Source organism: Poecilia mexicana, unplaced genomic scaffold (genome assembly GCF_051168715.1).
Source record: "Poecilia mexicana isolate PSO_F unplaced genomic scaffold, ASM5116871v1 scaffold_12, whole genome shotgun sequence".
NCBI lineage: Eukaryota > Metazoa > Chordata > Actinopteri > Cyprinodontiformes > Poeciliidae > Poecilia > Poecilia mexicana.
Genome location: NW_028263381.1, coordinates 9692737 through 9718316, shown reverse-complemented (window position 1 = coordinate 9718316; position 25580 = coordinate 9692737). Strand labels below are relative to the sequence as shown.

General features: G+C 38.5%; 1 protein-coding gene across 5 annotated transcripts in view; it reads left to right on the top strand.

The window, feature by feature from the left end:
* The first annotated feature begins 583 nt into the window (after positions 1-583).
* Positions 584-25580, top strand: part of ptpn13 (protein tyrosine phosphatase non-receptor type 13) — a 46986-nt gene continuing 21989 nt past the window's right edge. For 2 of the 5 annotated variants that reach the window (XM_014987379.2, XM_014987378.2), the window contains exons 1-9: positions 584-939; positions 6622-6741; positions 9677-9843; positions 11936-12001; positions 13117-13302; positions 13446-13533; positions 15819-16451; positions 24182-24274; positions 24763-24859. In XM_014987379.2, coding sequence (XP_014842865.2) covers positions 6627-6741; positions 9677-9843; positions 11936-12001; positions 13117-13302; positions 13446-13533; positions 15819-16451; positions 24182-24274; positions 24763-24859 — 1445 coding nt within the window. In that variant the 5' untranslated portion in view covers positions 584-939; positions 6622-6626. The remainder of the gene's footprint in view (positions 940-6621; positions 6742-9676; positions 9844-11935; positions 12002-13116; positions 13303-13445; positions 13534-15818; positions 16452-24181; positions 24275-24762; positions 24860-25580) is intronic. The other 3 variants (XM_014987382.2, XM_014987380.2, XM_014987384.2) reach the window with 2 other exon arrangements.

Genomic DNA, 25580 nt, shown 5'->3' with positions numbered 1-25580 from the left:
TACTATATGTAATATAATCCCCAGGAAAATTGAGGAGTTTTCTTTCTTTTTTTTTGCTGCAATTTTGTTTTTATAAATCTGTATACAACTTGTAAAATGTTGCCTGTTGATGTTGTTGATATGATCCTTTCTGATGTTTGTCTGAATACTATGAAGATATGAAGATACTTGTTTGCTTACAATATTTATAATTAAACCAAAAAATATGAATCACTTCAAGGTAAAAATACCTCCCCCCGCTACCCCCATCCAAAACAAACAAACAAACAAACAAACAAACGAAAACAAAACATTTAAATTTCGTACATAAGCTAGAACGCTGCCAACAAACGTTCCCATCTGTTGCTACTTCTTTTGTGTTTGTATACGTTTTATTATTTTGTCTCATGTCATGCTACATTTATGGTAATTAAAGGGAGGGGATTTGTAGACCACAGAAAATTTAATAAACCAGATTCTGCTCAACATTTCCCTCCCGGTTTTGTGTTGCCATGGCAGTGGTTAAAATGACAGTCCCCCAGGAGCGAGCCAATCAGCGGCCAGTCTTAGGTGTCCGGTTACTCCCAGTCAGCCCACGCTAAGCTGGCAGAGGGAGGGCTTATTCCGCTGCTCCGCAGAAATGGTAACTTTGTTTCGCTGGAGGAGAGCTCGTAACTGTGCCGAAGCGAATAGACTGGATTCCCAAAGAAATAGAAAAATATTTTAATGTAACTTTTTTTTTTCTTTTACTTTTGGCTGAAGTTAATTCCACGTAGAGGACCATTAACGTGGAATGAGTAGCATGACCTGTTGCCTGTCTTCTTCGCCGTGTAGTTAACTACAATCCAAGATGTTGCTTTGTGGATGGGATGGCGTCTGGTGCAGTTTGTGTGCGGACTCGTAGCTTCGTCGGAGTACGAACATTTGCCCCTGAATTAATTGTCTGACTCTTCTTTCCTGGTAAGCTTCGTTTTAAACCCACTTAATTTTCTCTCTATTTTATTTACGTGTGTTTTGGCTAACTTTAGCCCAGCTGTGAAACCTGAAGGATTGAGTCAGCTGGAGTGAGACTTAAGTCTTTCTTCAGTACGTTGACTAGGCAGGTAGCTTACCTACTATCCTTTAGATTGTTAGAATCACTTTAAAGTTTCTTGTTAAATGCAACGTTATGTGTATATTGTTGGCTGCCCCACATCACTAAAGTAACAGCATTTTAATTGGGAGGGAGGGAACACTACTATAAAAATAACATGCCATGTAACTGTTTCTAACATCTATCACTTATGTAGCTTGGCTAATGTTGATAAAATAAACCACAAGTTTAATGTTTTAGCACGCATTCTGTCCCTGTTACCAAAGCATTTAGAGCCATATAATCATTATTGACTAAAGGTTTTATGGATTGGCATGTGAGAAGGTAGTTTAGACCCCCTCCCCCTTCATTAACATCGAAGTATACTGAAGTTAACTCAAAGTGAAAGGTCAAGGAAAGCTAAGCGAAAGAAGACTCTGAGGCTGGGTGAACATTCTCATCTAAGCTGTCATGGAGAAGGTGATGTGAGCATCATTCATAGGAAAAAATGAGCAAAATAGTTAAAGGGTAGGGTTTGTGTGTCGGGCAGAAGGCAGGCTAGAGTGAAGTTTTGCTTAAACAAAGAAAAAAGAATGCTCTCCATGTCACAGTTCTCATAGCAAACCTGTGATTAACAAAACTGGAGCGGATGAGGTCCAGACCAAAATGAGAAATAAGGCTCTGTTGGTCCAGAGCTGGGCTGATAACCAAGGAAATAGTCATAGCACTTCAAGACAGGCTTCACTGAAAAACAAAAACACTGAGTGGAGCCCACTGGTTTGTGAAGAAGGAAAACAACCCCCTATCTAGAATGTGCAATGTTCATCGCTGTATTGGCCTGTGTTTTGTGTAATCTGGAAAAGTACATCCGCTAGATGGTATGTAGATCACAAAGAATGTGAACTCACCACTGGGTTTTCCCTTTTATTTAGGTGAGTCACTGCTGATGCTAAATCCCTACTACTGTTTTGTTCACATGAAACACATTTAAGACCCAGCTGGGAAACGTCAATTCTATTTTTGTAACATAATATTAGAGTAAGAAAGAACTTGCTGTATGCAGAGCCAAATTATTCTTGACTTTAAGCAAAAGGTTCCTCTAATTGGCTACAGCTCTGATCATGGAGTGTGTGTGTGTTTTTTTGTTTATCGTTTTGTTGTTAATTACATATAAACATTTTTAAAAATTCCACCATAGCCTGGTCTAATGTACACCAATTGCTCTTTTACTTTAATAAAAATTAGACAAATGTTAGTGGCAGTTCTGACATAAATATGAAAATTTTATGATCACATTGTTTTTTTCTTTTTTGTCATCAGAAATATTTTGCACATATTTTTGCTCCTTTTGATATAGTGGTTTTTAAAAAAGGGTCAAAGTCAGAATTGGCAGTGCAAATTAAAAAAAAAAAAAAACATAAATCGTTTTTAACTAAAGAAATTTCCTAACTGGTCCGACTCCAAAGTAATTAACAAAAAATAACAAATAAAAGCATACAAACATTAGAACAGATCTTGGTTGTATTTGATGATGTGTGTGTTGTCATTTTACCCCTATTTTTATTGACTTATAATAATGCTCATATCTTCTCAGTTGATACTCACAAGCCTCTTTTACTCTGAATAACAGACCTTGTAAATAATCTGAAGTGCCCACAGTTTGATAAACCACATTTTATAACGTTGATCTTTCATCTCGGCAACATCCAGTTGTTTTGCTTTATGATGCCACATCAGACACAAGCAGCTAGAAAAAGAGACACGTTTGAGATTTGCCTTTTACTCGGATCTATAAAAAAGTTAATATAAATTAAAACTAAAACTCTCTTGCTGCAATTAACACACACTTCGGTAGATGTGGTGAAAACAATATTTGAGGAACCAAGACAATAATGCATTGCATCTCATTTGTTTGCTTTTGCAAGGGATTATAATCATAGAGACTTAATTCCTTTTAGCCAGCTATTTGTTGAAAAAAAGGTTTGCTGCTAACTTGACTCGTGTTGCCGAGGCTATAAAAAAAAAACAATAACAAAATTGATGCACTGTTTGCGTTTATGTAACAATATTTCTATGCAAATGTAGAGCTGCAATATGACAAATGGATTGTGGTCCTTTTTGTCCCTCTTTTGAGTACAAAAAGAAACCGTCTGTCAACAGTCACTATATCAGGCCTATGGTTCGCACCGGTTGCTTTGTGCCCGCTGTAATATCTAAAAAAGTCTCCTTTTACATTTTACTAATAATATTTTATTTTATGTCAATCAGCTGGCTGAAACATGGATCAGAACCAAAGTCATGGGAAATAATATGGGTGATTTTTTTTTTTTTTTTTTTTTTAGCATTTCTTGTGTGTTACATAAGATTCCCATCATGTACTAATGTGGGAGTGCTCATACAAATCTTTGTGTTTGATACTATGATGCAACATGCAAACACGGAAAATACAGTTTTTATATCTGTTATAAATTATAAGATTTAATTTCAGTGTTACATAATTTGTAGCATTTGATTGTTTGCATTTCTCCGTTGTGATGTTAACATTTCTTACCCAAAATTGTGAAGAAGGCGAAAGTCACTTTTTACCCAAAGCGACTTTCTTTGAATTTTATTCCAAGAAAAGACTACAATGCATATATACACAACATCACTTCACTGTAATTGTCAGTGGACATTCCAGATGTGGCTCTCCTTCAGGTTGCATGATAGATATAATAGTCCTGTGTTCCCATTGCAGTAGTTCAGTGATGTTCAACCTGCTTTTGATTTGGTATGAATATGAAATATTACCCTTATACATCTCCCAGATATGTTGGCTAAGATCACAACCTTATGAAGGCCACATGTGCCCACCGTCTTTCTAATTCTAAGAATAGTTGGAAGTAATGGCAATAGTTCATTTTAAGAATAACCTTAGGAGCATTTTTTTAACCTCTCTGTTGGCACACTTCGCTGCTTCTGCTTTTTCCCTCCAGATGCGCTTGCCAGCTCAGAGTACAGTTCTGACCTTTGGACGATATCAAATTCATTCTCATGGCATGTATGCTGCATTTCCCAAAATTAAAAGCTGAATCTCATGTAACTTCTGTGGGCTTGTCTCTTTTAAGAGTTTTAATGGAGGGAATTTTTTTTTTCTGTTTCTTGAAAGTACGAACTGAATAACTGACTTATGTAGCACTATGAAGTCGAAGGACATTTTTAGGAAACTGTTTTCAAATCCATCCAATGGGTTGTAACTCCAATGGGTTCTGTCACACACAGGAAAGTGGGTGGAAGTGCCTAGTAAAGATCTCTGTCACGTTTCCAGGCTTATTTCTTTAAAATCCTTGTGACTGTAGTCAAAACTCTGAAACTCTAACCAGCAACAGCAGTAGTCTGATCTTTAGTTGGTGTTTTTCTTGTTTGTTTTTTGAAGGCAGGATGTTTTAATATACAGAGAGACCCGGGAACAAAAAAATCCAGATAGTTGGCAAACCTGAAAGAGCAAGAGGCTCTGCAGTGGCGAGGGCTTTCTGCTTTTAGATTGCCGAACACCCTCCGTAATGAGCAGAACCAATGAGAGTAGTTGGCCTGTACGGCGGTCTCAGCACGGATAAAAAACATTCCACTGTAGGTCTCTGCTGAAATAACAAGGGTCACAAAACAATCAGCCCTCACAGCACCCGCTCTCCTCTTTCTCATGGGTAATGAAGTAGATGGTTGGTGTATCCCACTTGTCCTCAAACTTCACGCCTCCCATTTACTAGAATGGTTAACCTGCATTCCTGCATAAACATTTCGGCTCGTGACAGGTTTACTCATTAGCTCTCTTCTGAAAACTCCAATTCATAGAAAGGACATTGTTTCGCATGTTGCTTTCAGAAAAGCAAAACAAAACGGGGGGGAAAAAATTTGACTAATTAGTTCACTGGCCCAGTTTACGGCAAGGATTTCTGGATGAATGATATGCACACATTTAGCCTGTATGTCGGATGCAGAAAAAGTGTTTGATCGCCTCGCTTTGTGATGGATTTTCAGGAGACAGCAGGGATTGTTTGAGCCAGACTGAAGTATGTGTGCATTGATTTGATGGATTTTCATGCAATATCTGGAGACATTTACAGTCCTTGGAGATCTCAAAGCGGTTCTGATTCACCTAAATACAGTGCATGTTCACATGATTACTTGATTACACTTTAACGTTGCTGACGTCTAACTTTTTTACTCTTCATATTAGACTCTGAAGCTTAAAAAGTAAGTTGAATTTGGGGTTTTGCAAACCAATATCCATGTAGCGCTCAGAAGATTGGTTTAGAACAGGGGTGTCCTCTTTAAGAACAAGCCTGACATTTACATTTCGATCTGACAGAAAATTCCAACATCGCTGTTCACAGCGTCAATTTACAGTTTTGGCTTTTTATGCTTGTGTGACCCATTAGATGTAACAAAATCTGTATTTGTTGCTTCGGATGTGCAACTTTACCGTGGCTTGGATAGTTTCTGCACAGCCTGTTTGCAAAACTGGTTTGCTTACATTGGTGTCATGCCATTGATGAATTGGGAAGATTAGAAACCATTGTCACCACTGCAGAGCAGCGGCTGGAGTACAGACAGAAACTGTGACACATCGGGAACAACTTTGCATGCGTCTTTTATCTCATTCACGTCCCTCCGTGAATGACGTGACTGGGACATAGAGCGAAGCACACACATCCTGTTTTAAATGGGGGCGAGGGGCATTGGTTGGATTACCATACAAATAAATTAAAGGCATGTTGAGTTTCCTAATGTAACAGTGACATGTTGTGTTTTGTCAGCCGTTGAGGGACTGGTTTTGTTCTGAGCCTGACCCAGTTTCAGGCTTTACAACATGTAATCGGAAAACAGAAGTTTACATAAGACACAGCAAAAAAACAGCTTTAAGATCGCAGTAAAAAGAAAAAGTCATTTATATGACCTGATCAGGTTTATTTTTGAGCATGCAACCGATCTTTGTCTTATCTGCAGCACTTCAGTGGCACAGATAAACTTCAGATTATAAAATATAAAGGACAATATATGCATACATGTGTAAACTTCCACATTAATATGCCCAAGTTTTCTGAGCTCACGGTATTATTAATTGGTGCCTTTACCAATAAGGTTTGGACTTTAAGAGTTGGAGGGATGTGTTGATCACTTGCTTAAAGGAAACCTCTTGAAAATTGATTTTAATTTATGGTTGTAAGGCAATAAAAGAAGAAAACTTCAAAAAGGATTTTCCAGAGGCCGTAGTTGCTGACATGAACAGAACTGTGACTCGGAGGTGCTGCCTTTGCATTTTCTGTGCTGCGCTGATCTGCTTCGAGGTTTCCTTCCCAGTGCTCTGAGGGGTTTTCCTTTTCTTCGAACAAGGCAAAAGTCAAAATTATATATATATTTTTTTCTGCTTGGTGCTGCTTATTAAGGTAACAGGACAAAATGTCAACTAACTTGGAAGGAAGAAAATAATCAATGGCATTTTAAACGAGAAAACAAAAACTGTGCACGTTGAAGAATGTTTGTGTTAATGTGTTTGTAGGTGATAACTGTGTGTTTCGCTGCCTGTGCAGGGAAGATGCATGTGTCTCTGGCAGAAGCCCTGGAAGTTCGAGGGGGGCCGCTCCAGGAGGAGGAGGTATGGGCGCTGCTCAGTCAGAGTGCAGAAAGCCTCCAAGAACTTTTTAACAAAGGTATGATGTGCAAAGACAATTATCATTTTTTCCTTATTTCTTTCTGTTGCGTGGGCCAACTTTATTTTTCATGCATAATTACTTGTAAAGAAAAAATAACACTGAAAAGCCTTTTTCTGAGAGTTTTATACTGAAGCAAAGCTAGTAAATCGTTGTAAATCAGAAACAGAAAATGCAAACTTACATGTCATGTATTTTTTAAATTTTATTCTGATGTCTTCATTTGCTCATTTTTAATGCCTGGTAGACTGTGAGGTAGCCCTGGGCATTTTAATCTTTCTTGTCACTGCCGTGAGGCTATCTTAGTTGTTCTTGGAGGCACAGGCAGATAAGGTTTTCAGCTTCCAGAAACACTTTGTTTTTTGAGAAAACTCAAGCGGTGGGTGACCGAGGCAAGTTTAACCTTAGAGATGCTGAAGAGGATGCGAGCCTGCAGAAATCTTGTCACTTTGAAAACACTTTAGGGGGCTCCTGGTTTCACTCATCATTCCAGTACACCTGATTACACAAACTGAAAGTATTGTCTAAACAGTTGACCATTAAAATTTTCCACTAAGCATTAACTTGTTTCCAAGTCTCTGTTTCTGGGGAAAACCAGCTTGGCTTCACTTTCTGGTTTTGCTTAGTGAAGCTTGGTGATGCATATCCTATCATGCTGCAGAAAAGCTTCCTTATCAGTGAACGCTTCCAAATATTCCTCAGCAGCCGAGGTCACATTTATGATGAAGGGATTTTGCAGAAATGATCTTGAATAGTGTCTTTCTGAAGGCTTCTTACATAAACCAAGGAGCAAAGCTGGATACTTGAAGGTTTTCTTCATTATTTTGTCTTATGTTTGCTGCATTCTCCGTTGTATTTAAAGCACAATTTTATCCTTTCAGTGTGTAGTTGTACTGTGTAACTTGTGGCTGCTGGTGTGTGGAGCTTTAAACTGCTGAGTGAAGCTAAAATTTGAATAGCAGATGTTGGACCCAGTAATTATAGCTACTGAAAGTCTGTTTGGAACAAGAATGTGTTATTAATGACAAATATTCTAACTTTAAATTTAGCCTTTCTTCTGTTTTCTTGTCATCTGTTTACACAGTGAAGGTGAGCATAAAGATTAGGAGATAATCTTCAAATATGAAACTAGTTGATTTTTCAAGTGCAAACTGCAGTGGCTACTGTGTTTTTTCTTAAGAAGGATTTGTTTTAGTGGTTGATATGAGTTTGTCTGATTAGTGAAAGGATTTTCCCAGTATGCTTCCATGTTTTGTTTGAGTATGTGGTTACATTTGTCTGCTTGAGTGTTCTTATAGTAGCTTGCAAAGCCACTTATGTCTTTTGCAATTTTACGTTTTGTCACATGCAAACCACAAATGTCATGTATTTTATGTGACAGAAGGAGGACGATGCATAGTTTGAAAAATATATTTGTACACACACCTTTTTGCTGCAATCAAAGCTGAAAGATTTTCAGGTTTTGTTTTTGTCAGCTCTGTGCTTCTTTGCAAAAAAAAGTTCAGTTCAGATTATATGGAGATGGAATGTAATGGCACATAGTGTTTAAAAGTACCCAGATCATTAGCAACTTCTTTAACTTTTTCTGCTATTTCTACAGATTTCCATGTGAATTTATGTCTGGATCAACTCATTACATGAATATTATTTGATCTAACCATTTTGTTGCAGCTGTGAACATGTTTTTAAAGCTTCTGTCCTGATGGAAGGCAAACTTTTGGATTATAACTTCATAAACGGAAGTTATAATCCGTTTATGATTTTTGTCGCTTAAGTTCTAACGAGTTTTCCTCCAGGATTTCAATGTATTTAGTGATTTCCCAGCTGATAAAAGGGATCCCCACAGCATAATGCTTCTACCTCTGTGTACACAGTGTGGACAGTCTGTGTGCCTTCCTTTTTTTATGGACTATTTTGCATGCAGACCAAGAAGTTTAATTTTAGTCCATCCACTTTACAGTTGTGCAAACGGTCCATGAAATCCCAATAAAACACATAGAAATGTTTTATTGTGTGGTTGCGTTGTGTAGAAACTCTAGGGGTGTGAATACTTTTGTAGGGCACTGAAAGTCTGTCCAGATCTTTAATTACTCTCCAGATGCGCTGTTGCTTGTCAGTGTAGCAGTAAAAATGACCTAGAATGTGTGAACACTCAATTTTATAGAGCAGCGATTCAGAATAACTTCCTGTCAGTAATACTTTAGTTGCTCGTCAAACAGCAACAGCATATTTTTATCACAATTATCATGGTAATTTATCAAAAATCATGATTACTTTCTCAGAAAATCTTTGTATTTGATACTTACCCATGTCAAATATACAGTAAGATCTTTGAATGATCAGATGGGTTTTAAACAGGAAACCTATATTTACTTAGTAAATTCCAGCTTTTGAAAGCAATTTTTTTCCCCCCAGTTCTTCAGATTGAGCTCCCCTTTTCCTCTGCTCTTCTCAGACTAAAGTACGAGTTGAAGAAAAGAATTTTGCAGCACTGCTCAAGCATTCCTCTGTATATTTTTAAAACGGTCTCTAACCAAAGCACTGCCTGTGGCTTCGTAGGAAACGAGAATTGTGCTGTGTAGTCATTCCTTTTTGCTTCCATGCTTCAAGATTTTATTTTATTTAATTTTTTTAAATGCAGGCCAGGAAAGCAACATGTGTTTGTGTTTACTTCAGTCAGCTCGAATATCAATAAATGCCGAAGCCCTTTGCAAGAAACGGCCCCTGTGGTTGGATATGTCTAAGTGTGAGGCATTTGGGCTTTAAATGTCTGGACAGAATACGATACTAACATTGAGTTCTAGAGCATTGTTTTTTAATGCTGTGGGTCTCTGAGCTTGTTTGGCACCATCTAAAAGTTTATCTGAAGAAAGCCAAGTTCCCTTTCTGTCTTACATCCATGCTCATGTTTTGAATTGTCTGTTTCCATCTCCAGACCCAGCAGCCATGGGCTTCATCATCTCACCCTGGTCCCTCCTGCTCATGCCCTCTGGCAACATTTCATTTACAGACGAGTATGTCACCCAGGAGGACTTAAGAGCTTTCACAGCCCCAGAGGTCATGGAAGGCAACCCCTTGAATTCAGTTTCTGACATTGAAAAGGTATTTCATGCTTAGATCGTTCACACTGGGACAGAAACATTTAACATTCTTTGTTATATCTTTGTCTCGATGCATTTCTAGCCAAGGTCTTTGGTGCTCTCCCTTAAATCAACCAGAGCAGAGATGTACCAATCAAAGCTTTCTGAGCCATGTCATTCTCTTTTACCTTGAGAACAAAGATTCTTGAGATTCCCAACATTTCCAAACCCTGCATAATTCACAAAGGTCGAAAGCTTAAAAGGATAAAACAGAGCAATGCTGCTGTGAAGTTTTCATCGTTCTGTTATCTGCTGAACATTTTCCTCCTTTAAGCAGTAACATAATTCAATGGCCACCATACCTCTGTAGAAAATGTGGTTTCTTTTTAAACAGCCTCTGACATCTTTGTTCTTCCTTTTACTTTATTCATTAAAAACATCACAGATATTGAATTTAGTAAATACCCAGTAACACCTTCCACTTCAAGGTGTATTGTCATTAATGCTTTTGCTGACTCGAAAAAGGATGGGAATTTTGTGCGTCTGACTGGCAGGATCCGTTAAGCAATCAGCTGATTCCGGTCACCTGGTGATTCCTCGTGCATAAAGTCAGAGGAATCCTATGCAGTTGTAGGATGTAAAACATGATTTTGCCAGCTTTTAAAGTCAGGGAAATTTCAATTTTAGGTATTTTATTTGTTTGTTTCTTCAAATATCTTTATATACATCTTCTGTCTTAATTTTATATGCTTGTTAATTTGTTGCATATTGTGTTAATCCTTTTTCCACTTTAAGCCAGCTACTTCTGAACTGTTCTCAGCATATATTTGGGCATTTATAATAAAAACATTTGTTACATTATCCACTTTTTTATAAAAGGTCGCATGTAATAAGGTTTGTTATAGAAAATGGGGATTTCAGCTATTGGCAGAAACCTGTAGTTACTGGTTACTTGAAGACGGGTTTTAAGTTTGGTAATCTAGGTATAAAAGTACTTGACTTAAATGTCATATATAAAGCTACCAATTTAATTTGCTCAAGTTAGTTTGTTTAGACTTTTAGTGGGAAAATTGGTCTTAAAAAGGACTCAACATTTCTTTTAAAGAAATGTGTGGTAACTCTTTAAAGAGAGCGCTGGAACATCTCATTCTTTCTTTGACCTATGAGCTGGCCATGATGTGGATTTAAAATGTAAATTAACCCTAGCGTTTGTCAACAGAAAGTAAAGCTGTAAATGACTCTCAGTTGTGCATCTATTTTTAGTGGTGTGCGTGTGTATGCAAATGATAGACGGTGTAGTTTGGTTGAACTTGTCCTGACGTAACGTGCCAAACTGACACGTTGGCAGAAGCCGGAGTTCTGAGGAAGCACGCCTCATGTCTGTAGTTAAAAGACTCACTGCAGCCCTCCCGCTTCAAATCTGCCACTCTGGTAGAATAACTGAAAGCTTGCATGACTGAAAACCCATCTTTGGCTCAGCCCCACAAACCTCAAACAGCTTTGTGCTGAGTCAGTTTTCCAAGGCTGGATCTGCCTCTCCAGCTGAGTTATTTCAGTGCAGAAGTTATAATCTGTTTCCTTCATTTTAAGACTGAGTGTAAATACATGTCAGCTGCAAGAGCCAAAGCTTTCTTTTGCTGTTTTCAACCTGGTGTTCTGTGCTCGCTTTAATTCCTCACTGTCTCATCTTGCAGATTTTCTGAAAGTGTTAGTGTGTCTTTAAATTTGCACTCTGTCTATTCCTGAAGGACCTCAAAGGGTACGGTGCATTCTTTGGCAATCCCTGAATTATTCTTTCCTCTACCAAGCCCAACATTCGGGGGAAGTAATTTCTCTCCAAAGCAATGAGTATATGGTAATAACAGGAAAATGGAAAAAGATTTTGGAATTTAACGTGAAAGACCTCATCTATGTTCTGTGTGGAAAATTAAACTTTAATCCTCTTTGTTTGTTTGGCCTATTTCTCCTAAATTTAACCTTGTTTTTGTCTACAGCCATCAACCTTAAGTATTTTTTTTTCCATTTTCACCAGATTGTTTTGTCTTTGTTTTTTGTTTTTCTTTTTTTCTTTGCACAGATAGATTTATTACTAGTTTTTTTTTTTCCTTCCACAGATGCATATGTATTCACTGGGAATGACATTATTTTGGGGAGCAGACTATCAGATCCCTCAAAGTCAGGTAAATGTCATAAGTCAAATAAACACAAAAAAGGCTTCTGTCAATATTTAAAAACCTCTTTTATTATTTTTTCAAAGACTTTAGAATCTAATATCTGCCGTTTGTCAGCAAAACTATTGTAGTTCTATTTCCTTTGGTTAATATTTTTGCAACTCCAGCCTAAACTTGTTGCTTGCCTGATCACACTGTCACAAATACAGCGAGTAAAAACTTCAAAACAGTCCAGATGCTTCATAACGACGTGTACCAATATTTATTTTTGTTCCCCTATGACGCTATCTTAAAGTCTAATCTTGACGAGAAAAAAATGCTGCCTGGAAATAATGTCTGGAATGTACTTGCAAAATGAAGATGGTCAGGTTTTTCCCCGCATCTTCATGACATGTCAGTCAAGTGCGAAACACGTCAACATTTATGAGGAAATGCCTCCCATGACCAGCACTGAGGTTGACTTCATTGCAACTGCAATACGTGTCATGAAACAAACGCAGCGTCTACTTTTGTCACCATTTAGTTTACCTAAAAGCAATCTGATCCAATTTGCTTAAACGAGAACTAAATGACAACTGTTTTGTTGGAATGCCCTCCATCTGTTACCTTGAAACTAAAACTAAAAATATCAGGAAAAGGAATTTGAACATTACTCTGATGCGTCGTTTATTCTGGGAAAAGGCATCCTGTGAAATACCTGCCTTAATTGAAATAGTTGCATCTTATTTCATATGGTAGAATTATAACACAGATGATGTGAATGTCATAAGCTTTCAAGCAAACAGTTGTTACTGAAACCTTTGATTCTGAAGACAAATGAAGTGCTTTTACAAAATGATGAGTTTATACCTCCTATAAAGACCTTTTGGGTTTGCAGTCCTTTATGATCAGTTTGGGAGAAAAAAAATACTTTTTTGTCACCAGAGTTATGCTTATAATTTTAGTTGTTTTTTTTTTATTTTTATTATTATCTAAAATGCATTTTAGATTACTCTTTATATGTAAGGTACATTTAGTCATGCGTACAAGATGATTTAGAAAATGAATGCTGATTTACACTATCAGATCAGATAAAAGTCCTGCCTTTGATAATGGTTTCATTCTTCGTTGGGTTTCCTGTGCAGCCCATGAAGCTGGGGGAACACCTCAACGGCCTACTGCTCAACATGTCCGATGACATTACGTTGAGTCGGATGTCGCTTCGCACGGTGCTGGACATCTGCAGCAAGCACATCAGGAACTCCACCTGTGACCCTCCTTTCTCCTACATTAGAAAACTGGTCCGGCTGGTGCTTGGCAGTCTCTCTCAGGTACACACTTCAGTTTAAATCGTGAGGACGATTTGTGTGTCAGCTGCAGAAAAATGGGTCTCTCAGTCATGAAAAGATTCATTTTTCTCCACCAGTTCCACCATGTTATCATTATATTGTTTCTTCAACTCTTCTTTTCTTAGCTGGATGGTCTGGTGACAGACAGAGAATCTCTTCCAGAGCGGAGCAAGGAGATTCGAGAGAGGTTGAGAGGCAAAGGCTTGCCATCCGGTAAAATGAGCTACATTTATACACTATGAACACAAATTAGCTAAAGTCTTCTGTGCCGTTTGAGTTGCCTAAGTCACATTGCAGTGGCATTTGGAGTTATAATCGAGGTCTTTTTGCTTGTACAGAGGTCCTTCTGTTGTATTTGGCATTGTTGGCCATAAAAACTTACCATTATGCAGTCAGATAGGTATGACGCATGATATGTTTTAAGTTTAAGCTGTACTTTACGTTGTTGGATGGTTGCAATAATGTTATTTGCGTGGCAGACTGTCTTACAGTCGTACCTCAAGGCTAAGCACTAGAGGCCTTTCCTGAAGATGGGCTTTAATGGAGTGAAACTAATAACTTCATGATCTGTTTTCTTTTCATTGAGTTACGAACGGGAGTATTTTTCCCTTCAAGAGCTTAGTTTAGCTCAACAGATCTGTAGCAACAAAGCAAATAAATGCAGCTTCCACGACTTATATTCTGAGGAATGACTTTTAGAATAGAAAAGACCTACGAGGAAACACCAAAACCTCTAATTTAAACTAAGTTCAGGAAAATATGACTGAACCTCCTCGGTGGTTTTTGAGCATTCCGGCATTTCTCCAGGCCATGGAAAGGACAGCCAGAGCGCACTCCAGATTATGTAAGCACTGGATGATATTGATTAGATTCATATTCTTGAGTCACCAGTGAAGCTGCTGGTCTGCTGTTTGTATCAGCGCTTTGTTTGTCTGGTTGAACAAAATGCAGCCTCAGGAAAAGAACATGCAAAAGAGGATCACTCCATTCCTTAGCATCTTTCTTTTAATGGAGCAGATCACTCCCTCCTGCATCCTAGTTGTTTCAAGTTGTAGCTGCTGCTCAGGTTTCTGATTATTATTTTTTTTTTTTGCCCAGATAGACACTGTATGTCTGCTTTAAAAAAGTTTTGATACCCCTTGAACTTCTCTAAAGGTTCTTAACTTAGAGACACGCACCTTTTTTAATATAAAAAAAGTATCACAAACATTTGTATTCTGTCACTTTTGCTCTGACACCAAAAAATAAATTCCAGAGCAACAAACTGTCCCAATATAAATACAGGTGTCTCTGTGAAGAGCACAGGCAGGACAGGAGTAAAGTTGTCTAGAAGTTTTATAGGAGAGTTAGGTTATGAAACATTATTCCTAAAGTTAAACATCTCACAGAGCAATGCTCGGTCTTTCTTCTGAAAATAGGAGTAAGGCACATCAGCAATTAGGACTGATAAGAAAAGCACTAATCAGAAAACCAGCAAAGAAGATAACCGAAAGCTGCAGAGATCCACTGCTCAGTCTGTTAGCAGGGCAATTATTAGTTGTGTACTCCACAGTTCTGACCTGAAATGAAGGAGTGATGAGAAGAACGAATTTGTTCAATAGAGACCTAAAAAGTTGTTTTTAGTCAGGTCATAATCAGAGAAACACACTGAAGCACACTGAACACACCGTCCTCACAGTGAAACATGGTGGCTGTAACAGCATCAGAGTTGGTAGGAAGACAGAAATGAATAGCCAGCGAGAGTGGAAAAACAAACAACGTGCTGGAGACTTGAGGTTAGGATGGAGGTTCACCCTCTAGCAGGACAGCGACCCTAAACAAACAGCCAGAGCTACAATGGAATGGATTAGATCATTGCATATTCTTGTTAGAGTGGCACAATTGTAGCAGGGCTTGAAATATGTCGGTATGAAGACGTATGAATACTTTGGCAAGGCATTGTCTTAAAAGCCATATGGCAGTGACATCTGAGTGGTGCAACTGAACAGCCATTGATGGAAAATAGACGTCCGAATCAATTCAGCTTAAAACAGCAACCTGCCTTGAGCATCCCTACCTTTTAGACCGGAGCATAAGGCTCCCATCCACAAATTTATGGATGAAAAATATATGGAAGCTAATAATCACTTTTTCCTGAGTTCACTTCTCCATGTAGACATAGTCTAACTTCCTTTACTTACTTCTAGCTTTGGTTATAAGACCAACATCTGGAGCAAGTTTACAAGGTTGTTCTGATTGCTACATTTATTGCCTTGTCTTTGCATTTACATCATCTAGAATATCAGATTTAAAAATTGGGAACATTTAACTGGTTTTACATTTTAAATTAATGTAAAGTAATTAATAGCAGAGCTAAGTACTCATTGTGAATATATCTGTGTTTTTTTATTTATATCCGTCTGTTGGTTGTCATCGATGCTTAAAGAATGAGTAATTCAGCGTTTTAGAAATGTGACTAATTTGTGTTCTTCAAAAGTTAACGACATTTTCTTTCTCAGGGAGGAGTGCCGCGCCCAGAGTTTTGGAGCGCTACAAAGCCAGAACTCAGGAGCAAGCGGCTCTCAACCGGGGCCTCAGTCGATCTATGGGCTCGCTGCCGATACAGGACTTACTGAAGGGAGACGAGGGTGCAGCTCCCCACAGTTCCCTGTCCGACTATCACACAAACTCTGACTCTTCCACAGATCTCTACCCCAGAGCCCCCTCACTCCAGCACCAGCTTTCTTACCCCTATCTGCACCCGCTGCACCCCCAGATGAAGGGCCGGCCTGTGGAGCTGGACCGTAGGTCTTTACCTTACCAAGTCACAGACAGAGGGCCGAGTCAGCCCAGAAAGACCTGGGCTTCCTCTGTGGACTTGGCTTACATTGACCCAGAAGCTCTTCGTTTTGGAGCTTTGGAAGATGCCCGGAGAGGAAGCAGCGTCTTAAGCACGCATTCTGTGGGGAGGCGGAAATCACCTTTGTCTGTGGCCAAGGAGGTGGATTATCGGTACTCTGAGTTTGGTGAGCTGAAGGGCAGAATGCCTCATCACTTCTCTGCCCTGTCTGTCGGCTCTGGGCTCCCTGCCGCATATGACAGGATCAAGGAAAGACAGAGGAAACTCCAGGCACTACAACAGGCGGTAAACGGTGAGTAATGCTGTCATGAATGAAATATATATGTACTGTGCTCTGCACAACTGTGAATCTTCTGCTGTCACACTGTTTGATTCAGTCCAGATCCTTGAGTTCAGCTCTAGAGAGGGAGATTTTCATAACTCCTTCATGTTAAGAGGGTTTTCAAAAATGCAGAAGTGAGTCATTTTAGTAGTTATTCATATTTTTAAATTGTTTGCAAATTACTAGTGAAGTATTTACCCGGGTTATTCCATGACCAAGTACCGATAAGACTGTTGTCAAAAATGTGTGCTACTGCTCCTTTTCTGCAGAATAGCTTTATTTAAACCAGGCTTTCGTCATCATGTGATTAAAAACAATCACTCTTTTTGCCAAAGGGTCATTTATAAAGTTACAATATACTGTTAGAATCTCAGCCAACTTGTGAGACTTTGTGTCTGAGTCTCATCTTTTTAAATAGATCATCGTCTTGAAACCAAGATGCTCTTAACTTTTACCTGGATAATACAGGTAGTAATAAAACTGTCTATATCCTACCTTTGAACTTTGTCTGTTCTACAGCAGTGTTATTCAAAAGAAACAATTATTTTACTCATTTATGTTTTATTAACTTATTCATGTTCAGGATTCACTGTGTACTGTGACTGTCATTAGTCAGGAGCTGAGCACATGACACATTTTTTGAAATGTATTTTTAAATATGTGGTTTTTATCACTTCTAGTCTCCTATGCTTATACTACATCTGGAAAGTATTCAGTTCTTCACTTTTTCCACATTTCTTCAGTTCATCCTTTTTACGGGTCATGTTAAACAAATCTTCAAACAAATGCCCATTATGGCAATTTAAGATGTTTTTGAGTGTTTTGCAAATTTGTTAAAAAATGTAAAAGTCAGAAAACACATTTGCGTAACTATTCTCAACCTTTGCTTAATACTTTGTTGATGGAGATGAAATTTGAGCTGTTTTCACTGATCATCCTTGAGATGCTTCTGCATCTTAAATAAAGGTCACCTGCAGTAAATTCAGCTGAGTAAATTCAGCGTTCCTCTGGACAGAGAGGAACGCTCTCTGGATTGGTGGATTGGCCTTCCAGAAGGACAAACCACCAATCAGGCCACTCTGTATGGTAGTTTTATCAAATGGTATATGAAGGACTTTAAAACCATGAGAGACAAAATGTTCTGGTCTGATGAGACAAAAATTGAACTCTTTGGTGTGAATGCCTGGGTCATGTTTGGAGGAAACCAGGCACAGCTCATCACCAGGGCCATACCATCCCTACAGTGAAGCAAGGTGGTGACGGCATCACTTCATGGAGATGTTTTGGAGCAGGAACTGACAGACTATTCAGGATAGAGGGAAAGATGAACACAGCAATGTACAAAGACATCCTGGATCAAAACCTGCTCCAGAGAATCTTGACCTCGGATGGATAATTTTTCAGCAGGAAAACGATCCAAAACATATGGTACAGAGCTCAAAAGAGTGGCTTCATAACCACCCTGTGAAATGTCCTGGAGTGACCAAGCCAGAGTCCAGAGTTGAGACTCATTAAACATCTCTGGAGAGATATAAAAATGACTGCACAGACGAATCCACCCAACCTGATGGCGCTAGAGAAGAACTGCAAAGAAGATTGAGCCAAACTTCCTAAAGTTAGGTGAGCTAAGCTGGTTGCATTATATTGAAAAAGACTGGAGGATGGAATTGCTACCAAAGGTGGATCAACTAAGTATTAAGCAAAGGCTTTGAATACTTGCATAAATGTGATTTCTTGGTTTTCTATTTTTAATAACTTTGCAAAAATATTTTACCCACATTGTTTGAATAGGGTATTTTTGTGTAGAATCTGAGGAAAGAGGTTAATTTAATGTTGGAATAAGGCTGCAACATCAGAAAATGTGGAAAAAGTGAAGCAGTGCGAGTACTTTCCAGTTGCACAGTAATCAGTCCCTTGGAGATCTTTCCTGCCTGGAACATTACTCTATCCCAAGTGAAGACAGGATTTCCTTCATTTCCTGTTGTATATTTTATCTATTGATTACCCTCTCTGACTGCTTCTTCTTCCTCTAAATAAAAATCAGTTTTCTTATCTAAAGAAATGAAACAAAACAACTATTTAAATATTAATTGCATAGTTTTTTTGTTTTTTTTTGGAAGATTTCTTTTTTTTTTTTTCTTTTTGTAGCATCTTGTTTCCATTAGACAGTGTCTTTGTATTTCCGAGTGTCTTATTTCACAAAATTTGATGGTCATACACCATCAGTCTCAGACGATAGTCATGGAAGCCTTTGTTTGAATTTTGTGAGGCTCTTAACGTTTGACGGGTCTCCTGCTAAGTCTAAATCAACACACTATTGTTAGCGTTTTCTGAAGGTTGTCACCGGTTACACGCCGCTAAAAATCAGAAAAGGCACAAATGACGTACATTAAGTCTTTCACCACCTACCTTTTGAATACAGGCACTGCATCACATCCCTCATAACAAATGCTTTGTCATTATATTGCACAATATGTGTTTTTTTGTGTGAAACACCGTAGCTAGGTCGTGTTATCATTTTGTAATAAGTGTTTAACAGAACATTGTCTGAACTTGAACTGTGATCCTCAGCATTTCAACCCATAAGCCGTGTGATGTTTTGCTTCAGCCCTGAGACTTAATCTTTTATGTCAGTCTTATTCAGCGTAGGAAAAATGGGAAATTAGACAGTGTAATTAATTGGCAATTTAAAGCTGGTTATATTTGACAGATGGAGAGAAATGTGGACCACAGTGGGATGATGTGAGCAGCCAGGCACTTGGCTACCAGCTGTGTATAGGAGTTGAACTGCTATATGGGTTCAGAGCTGGTTATTGGCTTGAAGGGAGTATCATTAACATTGGCCGCTCAGCGGTGTTTAGACAGAATGAGTCAGTGGCACGAAGGTCACCCGAATTACTGTTCTAATTAAAGAACAGCATAATTCTAGCCTTTACCTTATTGTCACACGTGTTATGTGCAGCTATTCCTTTGATGCACCTCTGTTGCTTACTAACAGAGGTATAGTGGAAAAAACTGTACCGTTGCATGCTTGGGCAAATCACAATTGCTGCAATTGTGTAATTACCTAGTACAAAGCCCCCCAGAGTTTCTGTTTCTCTCAAAAGCTTTTTGTGTTCTTGGTAAAAGCTCCATAGGGAGGCTGCTTTCAGTCACTGACTCACATGTACCTGTGTGGGTTTGAAGGTCATCTGGTGACTATGAAGAAAGGATTAGGGTTCAAACGGGCATAAACTAATCTGCTCTCTTCTATACTTTCCTTTCATTTCCTTATTTTTTCCAGACCCCCACCACTCTTTTTACTGTTTACTTGTAGCCTCCTGACTTTGCCGGCAGCTACTTCTAGCAATACAGCATTATTTTCTATAGATGTGCCTTGGGGCCTTTCTTTTCTCGTCTTCTTGATCGCAATTGAATTCCGCATTGATATGACAAAATGATAAGACACAATTCATTTTTATATACATGATAAAGGAAGCAATCAAACTATGGCTACTATATTTGTCCCGTTTTTAATACAGATTTCAATAAAACCAAATGTTTGCGCTTTACAGTGCTTGTTAAACATCTATCACTCTATTACATGTCGAGCCCCAGCTCGTAATAGTCAACTTTTTACTTGACGTAGGTTCAAGCACTGGTGTTTCTCGGTAAATAATTGAAGATGTTACTAGAAAACTGCAAGACATCAGAATAGAGAAGATTTTTACACTTATTTCAACGAGATTGTATTGGAATACTAAAATCCCTAAGTATCACACTCAGTATTTTATGAATGCTATCTATAACTTATTAAAATTCTTCCATCGCTGCAATGTCACAGCACAGGTTTTATGCAAATGCCGCTCGAATGTTACAGGAATTGGCTAAAATCACTTTGTGTCATCCTGAGCTGTGCAAACACTCGGTTCAGGTCACACGGATGAAAATTTCCTCACCTTGCTTGGTTCAGCTCCTACTGACAGAAGTCCAACTTGCCTTTTGATTAATTCAGCTATTAACTTAACTGGCACATTTAAACACTTATACAAGGTATATAGAGCTTTGAACTTTTATCGCCATTTCCAGAAGTTATCATTAAATTTGAAAAACTAAATAAAGGGTCTGTAACACCATGGCAAAAGTAAAGGCCAAGACTGTTTTCTCTAAGGTGGCAGAAACAAGAATGGTGTTCTTTCTCGTCAGGACATTTCATACTTTACAAGAATTCAAGTGTAGAACTGCTGGGAGGACATTATAGGTCCTGACTACTTGTGCAATATGTCTTAAAATTTGATGTGGTAGTTATTACACTGTGAGTAGCTCAGCATTTGTAGTTCTTCACCATGCAAGAAGAAAATTGTGCTTGCTATTAGGTAAAAAGTGTTGAATATTTTTTTGATACTGTAAAGCATATTAGGTTTCATTTGTAGAGACCAATTGACATTTCTTTTCATAATGCAGGTAATACACAACTTATGTATTTTTATTTTGTGTTTACTGAAATGAAAACAACTGAGCTTCACAGAAACGTCAACCACAATGACTTATTCCATCCCTAATATTACAATTTGATATTTCTGTTTCTATGAGCAATTATTATTATTAAGAGGGAGTCATAGAGATGTACTTTCTAACTTCTAGCAAATCAGAATTTCTCCATATTTTTTATGTACTGTAATAATTTAATTAATTTAAGCACGATATTGTCTGTCCTTTGCGCTGACTCCCATCACTGCTTTTGGAGTAACTTGGCGACTTTTACCAAAAGTGTGTGTTGGATTGGTTACATTTAGTTTTTACTTGGGCAAATTTAAACCACTACTTTCACTTGAACTTGAAAATTGCAACACAGTATTAGTCCGCCTTTGCAAAATGCCTGTGCGTCATTAGGGACACACACCTCATGAACATGATGGGGCACGATATTTTAAAAAAAAAATTTTTCTAAAATTACAGCAGCTTAAGAATACAAGTTGTTCTGTTGAAGGCCACAAAAAAGCATGAGCAAGGTTCCTACAGAGTCTGGAAAAGCATTCAGTTTGATCAAAGTGTTTTCAAGGAGTGCATAAAACAAAAAGGGAGGGGTTGAAAAAAATACTTTTATTTTCTGTCTTTGTTTTTCATCCCCTGGTCAGCATAATACATTTGGACCGTTGTAGGTGGTATAGTTCTTTTTACCTTCAAGCTGCTTTGGGTTCCTGGGCTGTCAGAATGGAAAGAGTTGGTGAAGGATTTGGCACAGGCTCCAAACCAGCCCAGCTAAAACAGCATAGCGCCACAGCCATAGGAGGCGGTGGTGCAGTGTATTAGACAGAGTACCATGACGTTTTTATTTAGTTTTTATTTTCCTCAAAGGAAAGTAGAAATAGTTTTATTTCAAAAAATCAGTTTTCAAAGAAACCCGTTTTATTTTTTGTTTGGAATAAACAAAAGAAGGAAAATTGGAAGGATTAGATGTGTGTATTCAAAACATTTAAGGAGTTGAGGATGTTAACTGGAAGAGTTCCCCATGTTTTTCTTGTTTCTGTTCTTTTCTGCAGTAAAGTGATGGCACAGGCGTTTGTCTGTCTCAGTTTGCACAGAGACTTCCTCAGAGCTTCTTTTCCTCCTCCTTTGCTCAAGTCTTTGTGTTGTCCACTTGCCTGTATGTGCAGAGGCATGTTTCTACCTGGCCACCTCTTTGTCTTCCAGCACCTTGACGACTCCAGCCGCTCCCCCCCTTTTTACCCAAAAATGCTTTAGTCTTCAATGAGTAGAAACTTTTCCTCGCCTACCCTGAAGCTGTAATTGGAGTCATGCATGGCGGATGAGGGAATTCCTAAGATTATTGGACTTTTCCGGCTCTTGGCAGCAGGTTATGCAGCTTTGAGCTGAGGTCAGGTCCAGTATGGAAAATGATAAAAGGAGACTTGTAGATGAAAGAGGCGAGATGGTTGTTCTGAGTCAGTGTAATCACAACACTGCCGTGATTATTTTCCTAGGCCCCTTACTTTGAAGATTGTACTGTGGAAATTGTTTGGAAAAAATAACAGATATTAATAAATGTTTTGTAACTATTTAAGCTAATTTTGTAATCTTAAATCATGCTAAATCTTATTGTAATGCTCTCTACAGCATTCCACAAACATTGTGAATTTTGTGAATAGACATATACTTACTTATGTGATGCTTAAAAGTAAATGTATATAAAACCAAAACTATTTTTTTTTTCTATTCAGCTGAACTTCTTTGGAAGGGTGAGGTTTTCCTTTTTACATTTGTGGAATGAAACTTAAAATAATGCCACAAGGAAGTGCTATTTCATGTAACCTGTTTTAATGCGCTTTAATTAGCAGTTTGCCCTTTCAGCTTTTAACAAGAGCGGAGTAGTTATAAAACAGCACTCACTTAATAAGGGTGAGATGGTTTTTCTGAAAGTCGCAGTATTTCAGCCAGCTGACCAGCAGTAGTTTAGATGAGAAAACTCAGTTTTCTGGTTAATCTGCAATCTGACAACCTTCTGCCCTGACTTGAAGCAGTTCATTAAGCTCAAATTAATTGTTTTTCAGTTGAAATTGAAACATTTTTCTCTTGCATGTGTTTTAAAATCCCCTTTTGGTAGGAGCTAAACGGGTTTAATTCTTTGTCTGCGTTATATTTTTTCTTCACCCATTAGGTTTTTAAAGAACTGCCATATCAGGTTATCTGGGCAAGTGACTGCATGTGTGGGTAACTGCATGAGTTGGTTTTTGGGAAAATGTACATGTTGTTTTTTTTTTTTTTTTTGTCTTAACTGCATGGGAAAAGCGCACAAATGAACCACCCTCTGAACCTTTTCAACTGCGTGATTGTGTAAAGGGAACTCATGATTCACTGCAGTAGAGGACAGGAAAATGATCTTAGGTGACTGTTTGACTTGCTTCTAAGATCAATTCAGCTGCATTTACTTTAAATGCGCTTCCTGAAGCCGTTTGCCGAACTGAACAACCATTGTCGTCATGAAGAGAAGAAAGCTCGGCTGTATTGTGAAACGGAACAGAAATTCTTGAGCAGTGACTGAAGAATGTGGTTTATTCAGGCTGTGCAGCTGACACCGAGGAGCAGGACTTTCAGGTTCTGTGAACTTAGCAGAAAAACACATGACACTTTGGTTAGGGTTCAAAGTTTATTGTTTGTGTTTTCTTCTTACATCTGAGTTACGTTCATTGCAGGGTTTATGAAGCAATACCTTTGCGGAAACATGTGTTGAGCTGGTCTCTGCTTGCTGTGGTTCTACCAGTTAAGCAAGAGAAACGCTAAAACCCTGATTAAAAAACTTGACAAGAGGCACGCCTACACACACGGGGTGAATCCACCTTCCTGTAGAGCTTCATATTCCTTCTTATTAGCAGTGTTTACCAACAGCATGACTAATACCTGTATCTGTTCTTCGTTGTGCTGTCGTGTTCAGTGTTACGGAAAAATCTAAATGTGTTTTCGAATGGCTTCAGGGGATGAAAGCATGAGTCGCTCATCAATTTGTTTGTCAAATTCCCATTATAAAAAGCGACAAGGTTTTTGTTATGGAGTTTCTGTTTGATGTGGAAGTGCAATCGGCTTCATCCTAACATAAAAATGTACCAAACACATCAGTGTAACCATTATGTAGTGTCATATGCATGGTGGTTGTGTTTTTCCCCCCATTTGATTCATGATCATGATTGTTTTATTGTTTCTTATTGAGATAAATGTTCTTTCAGACCCTGTTCACACCCACCAAAGGTACCACAGTGACTACAGCTCATCTAGTGAAAGCCCATCAGTGGCCTCTTCAGATCCAGACTACAGGCTAGGTAAACAATCCTTAAATCTTTCAATGTTTTTGCATCGAACATATAAAGAGGCAAAAATTTATTTTATTTAGCTTTATATACTTACTTTAAACCTATATTGAATTATTAAACTAACAGCTGAGAAGAGTTAAGAAGCAATTCCGAAACCAAACCCTGTTTTAAATTTATTCATTCCCTTTCTATTGAAATATATTTAAAATCATGGCAACCGAGATACGGAAAAGCTTACAGGGTTTAATTTCTCTTAGTGTGCTGCTGTAACGTCATGTCACTTTACTCACACATGTTCAGTGGATGTCAGCAGATTTTATTCATACTCCCGGCTTTGCCTGACTTAAGAGTTCTGAAACCACGATTCTGCTCAGACATGTTGTTGCAAGTTTAATCGCATCACCTTGTGGGTGTCGGAAGAGGTGTGTTAGATTGATAAAACTAAACGTGCTGCTTTGTGCTCGCCTGTGCAGCTAATATTCCCACATCTCTTGCAGCTAAGAAACCCGGCGAGGTGACGAGGTACGGCTCCCAGCTGGCGCTCGCAGAACAAGACGCCCTGTCACTGAGAAGCCACAACTCACAGAGACACAGGTAGTAAACACAGGCCCGGTGCAGCTGTGCATCAGAAGACGTATTGTCCGTCACAAATTGACACCCTGGAAGTTACTGCTGCTTGGTATTCCTGCGCTCAGGGTAACTCAATCCTAGCAGAAGTTGTTTCACGCTGATCCTTGTCAGCAACCCCTCTTTGCTCTCCAAAAGGTATGCGAAGTTCTGTGGGAAACAGACTTCACTGTTTTGTTGAGATTTTCTCTGACAGGTGAACACAAAGTAAAACCTAATTGTTTAGTGGAAGGAACAAGATGCATGCATTGAAACCTGCGGTAAAACAGTTTTCTCCCAGGTTGCCACGTATTTCGCTCCATCCATCTTCCCATGAACTGTGACTAGTTTTCCAGTTTCTGCTGAACTAAAGCATCCAAATTGCATGATGCTGCCACCACCATGTTGATGTGCAAAGTTGACTTTCTGCAAAGCACAGCATTTTTTTTTTTTTTTTAGTCTCACCTGATCAGAGCAGCAGCATTCCTTCACGTTTTCCTGGTCTCCTGCATGGCTGAGCAATCTTAATTGACATTTGTGGTCGTAATATTGCAACATGTGAAAAAGTTTAAAGGGTCTGAATTATTTTCAGTTTATCTTTGTGTAAACCTATTCCTAACTGGGCATACACCTTAAAGCCATATTAGGTTTCATTTTGTCTGAGCATTTGGTTCATCCTGGTTATTCCATAACACTGAGATTCAAAGCC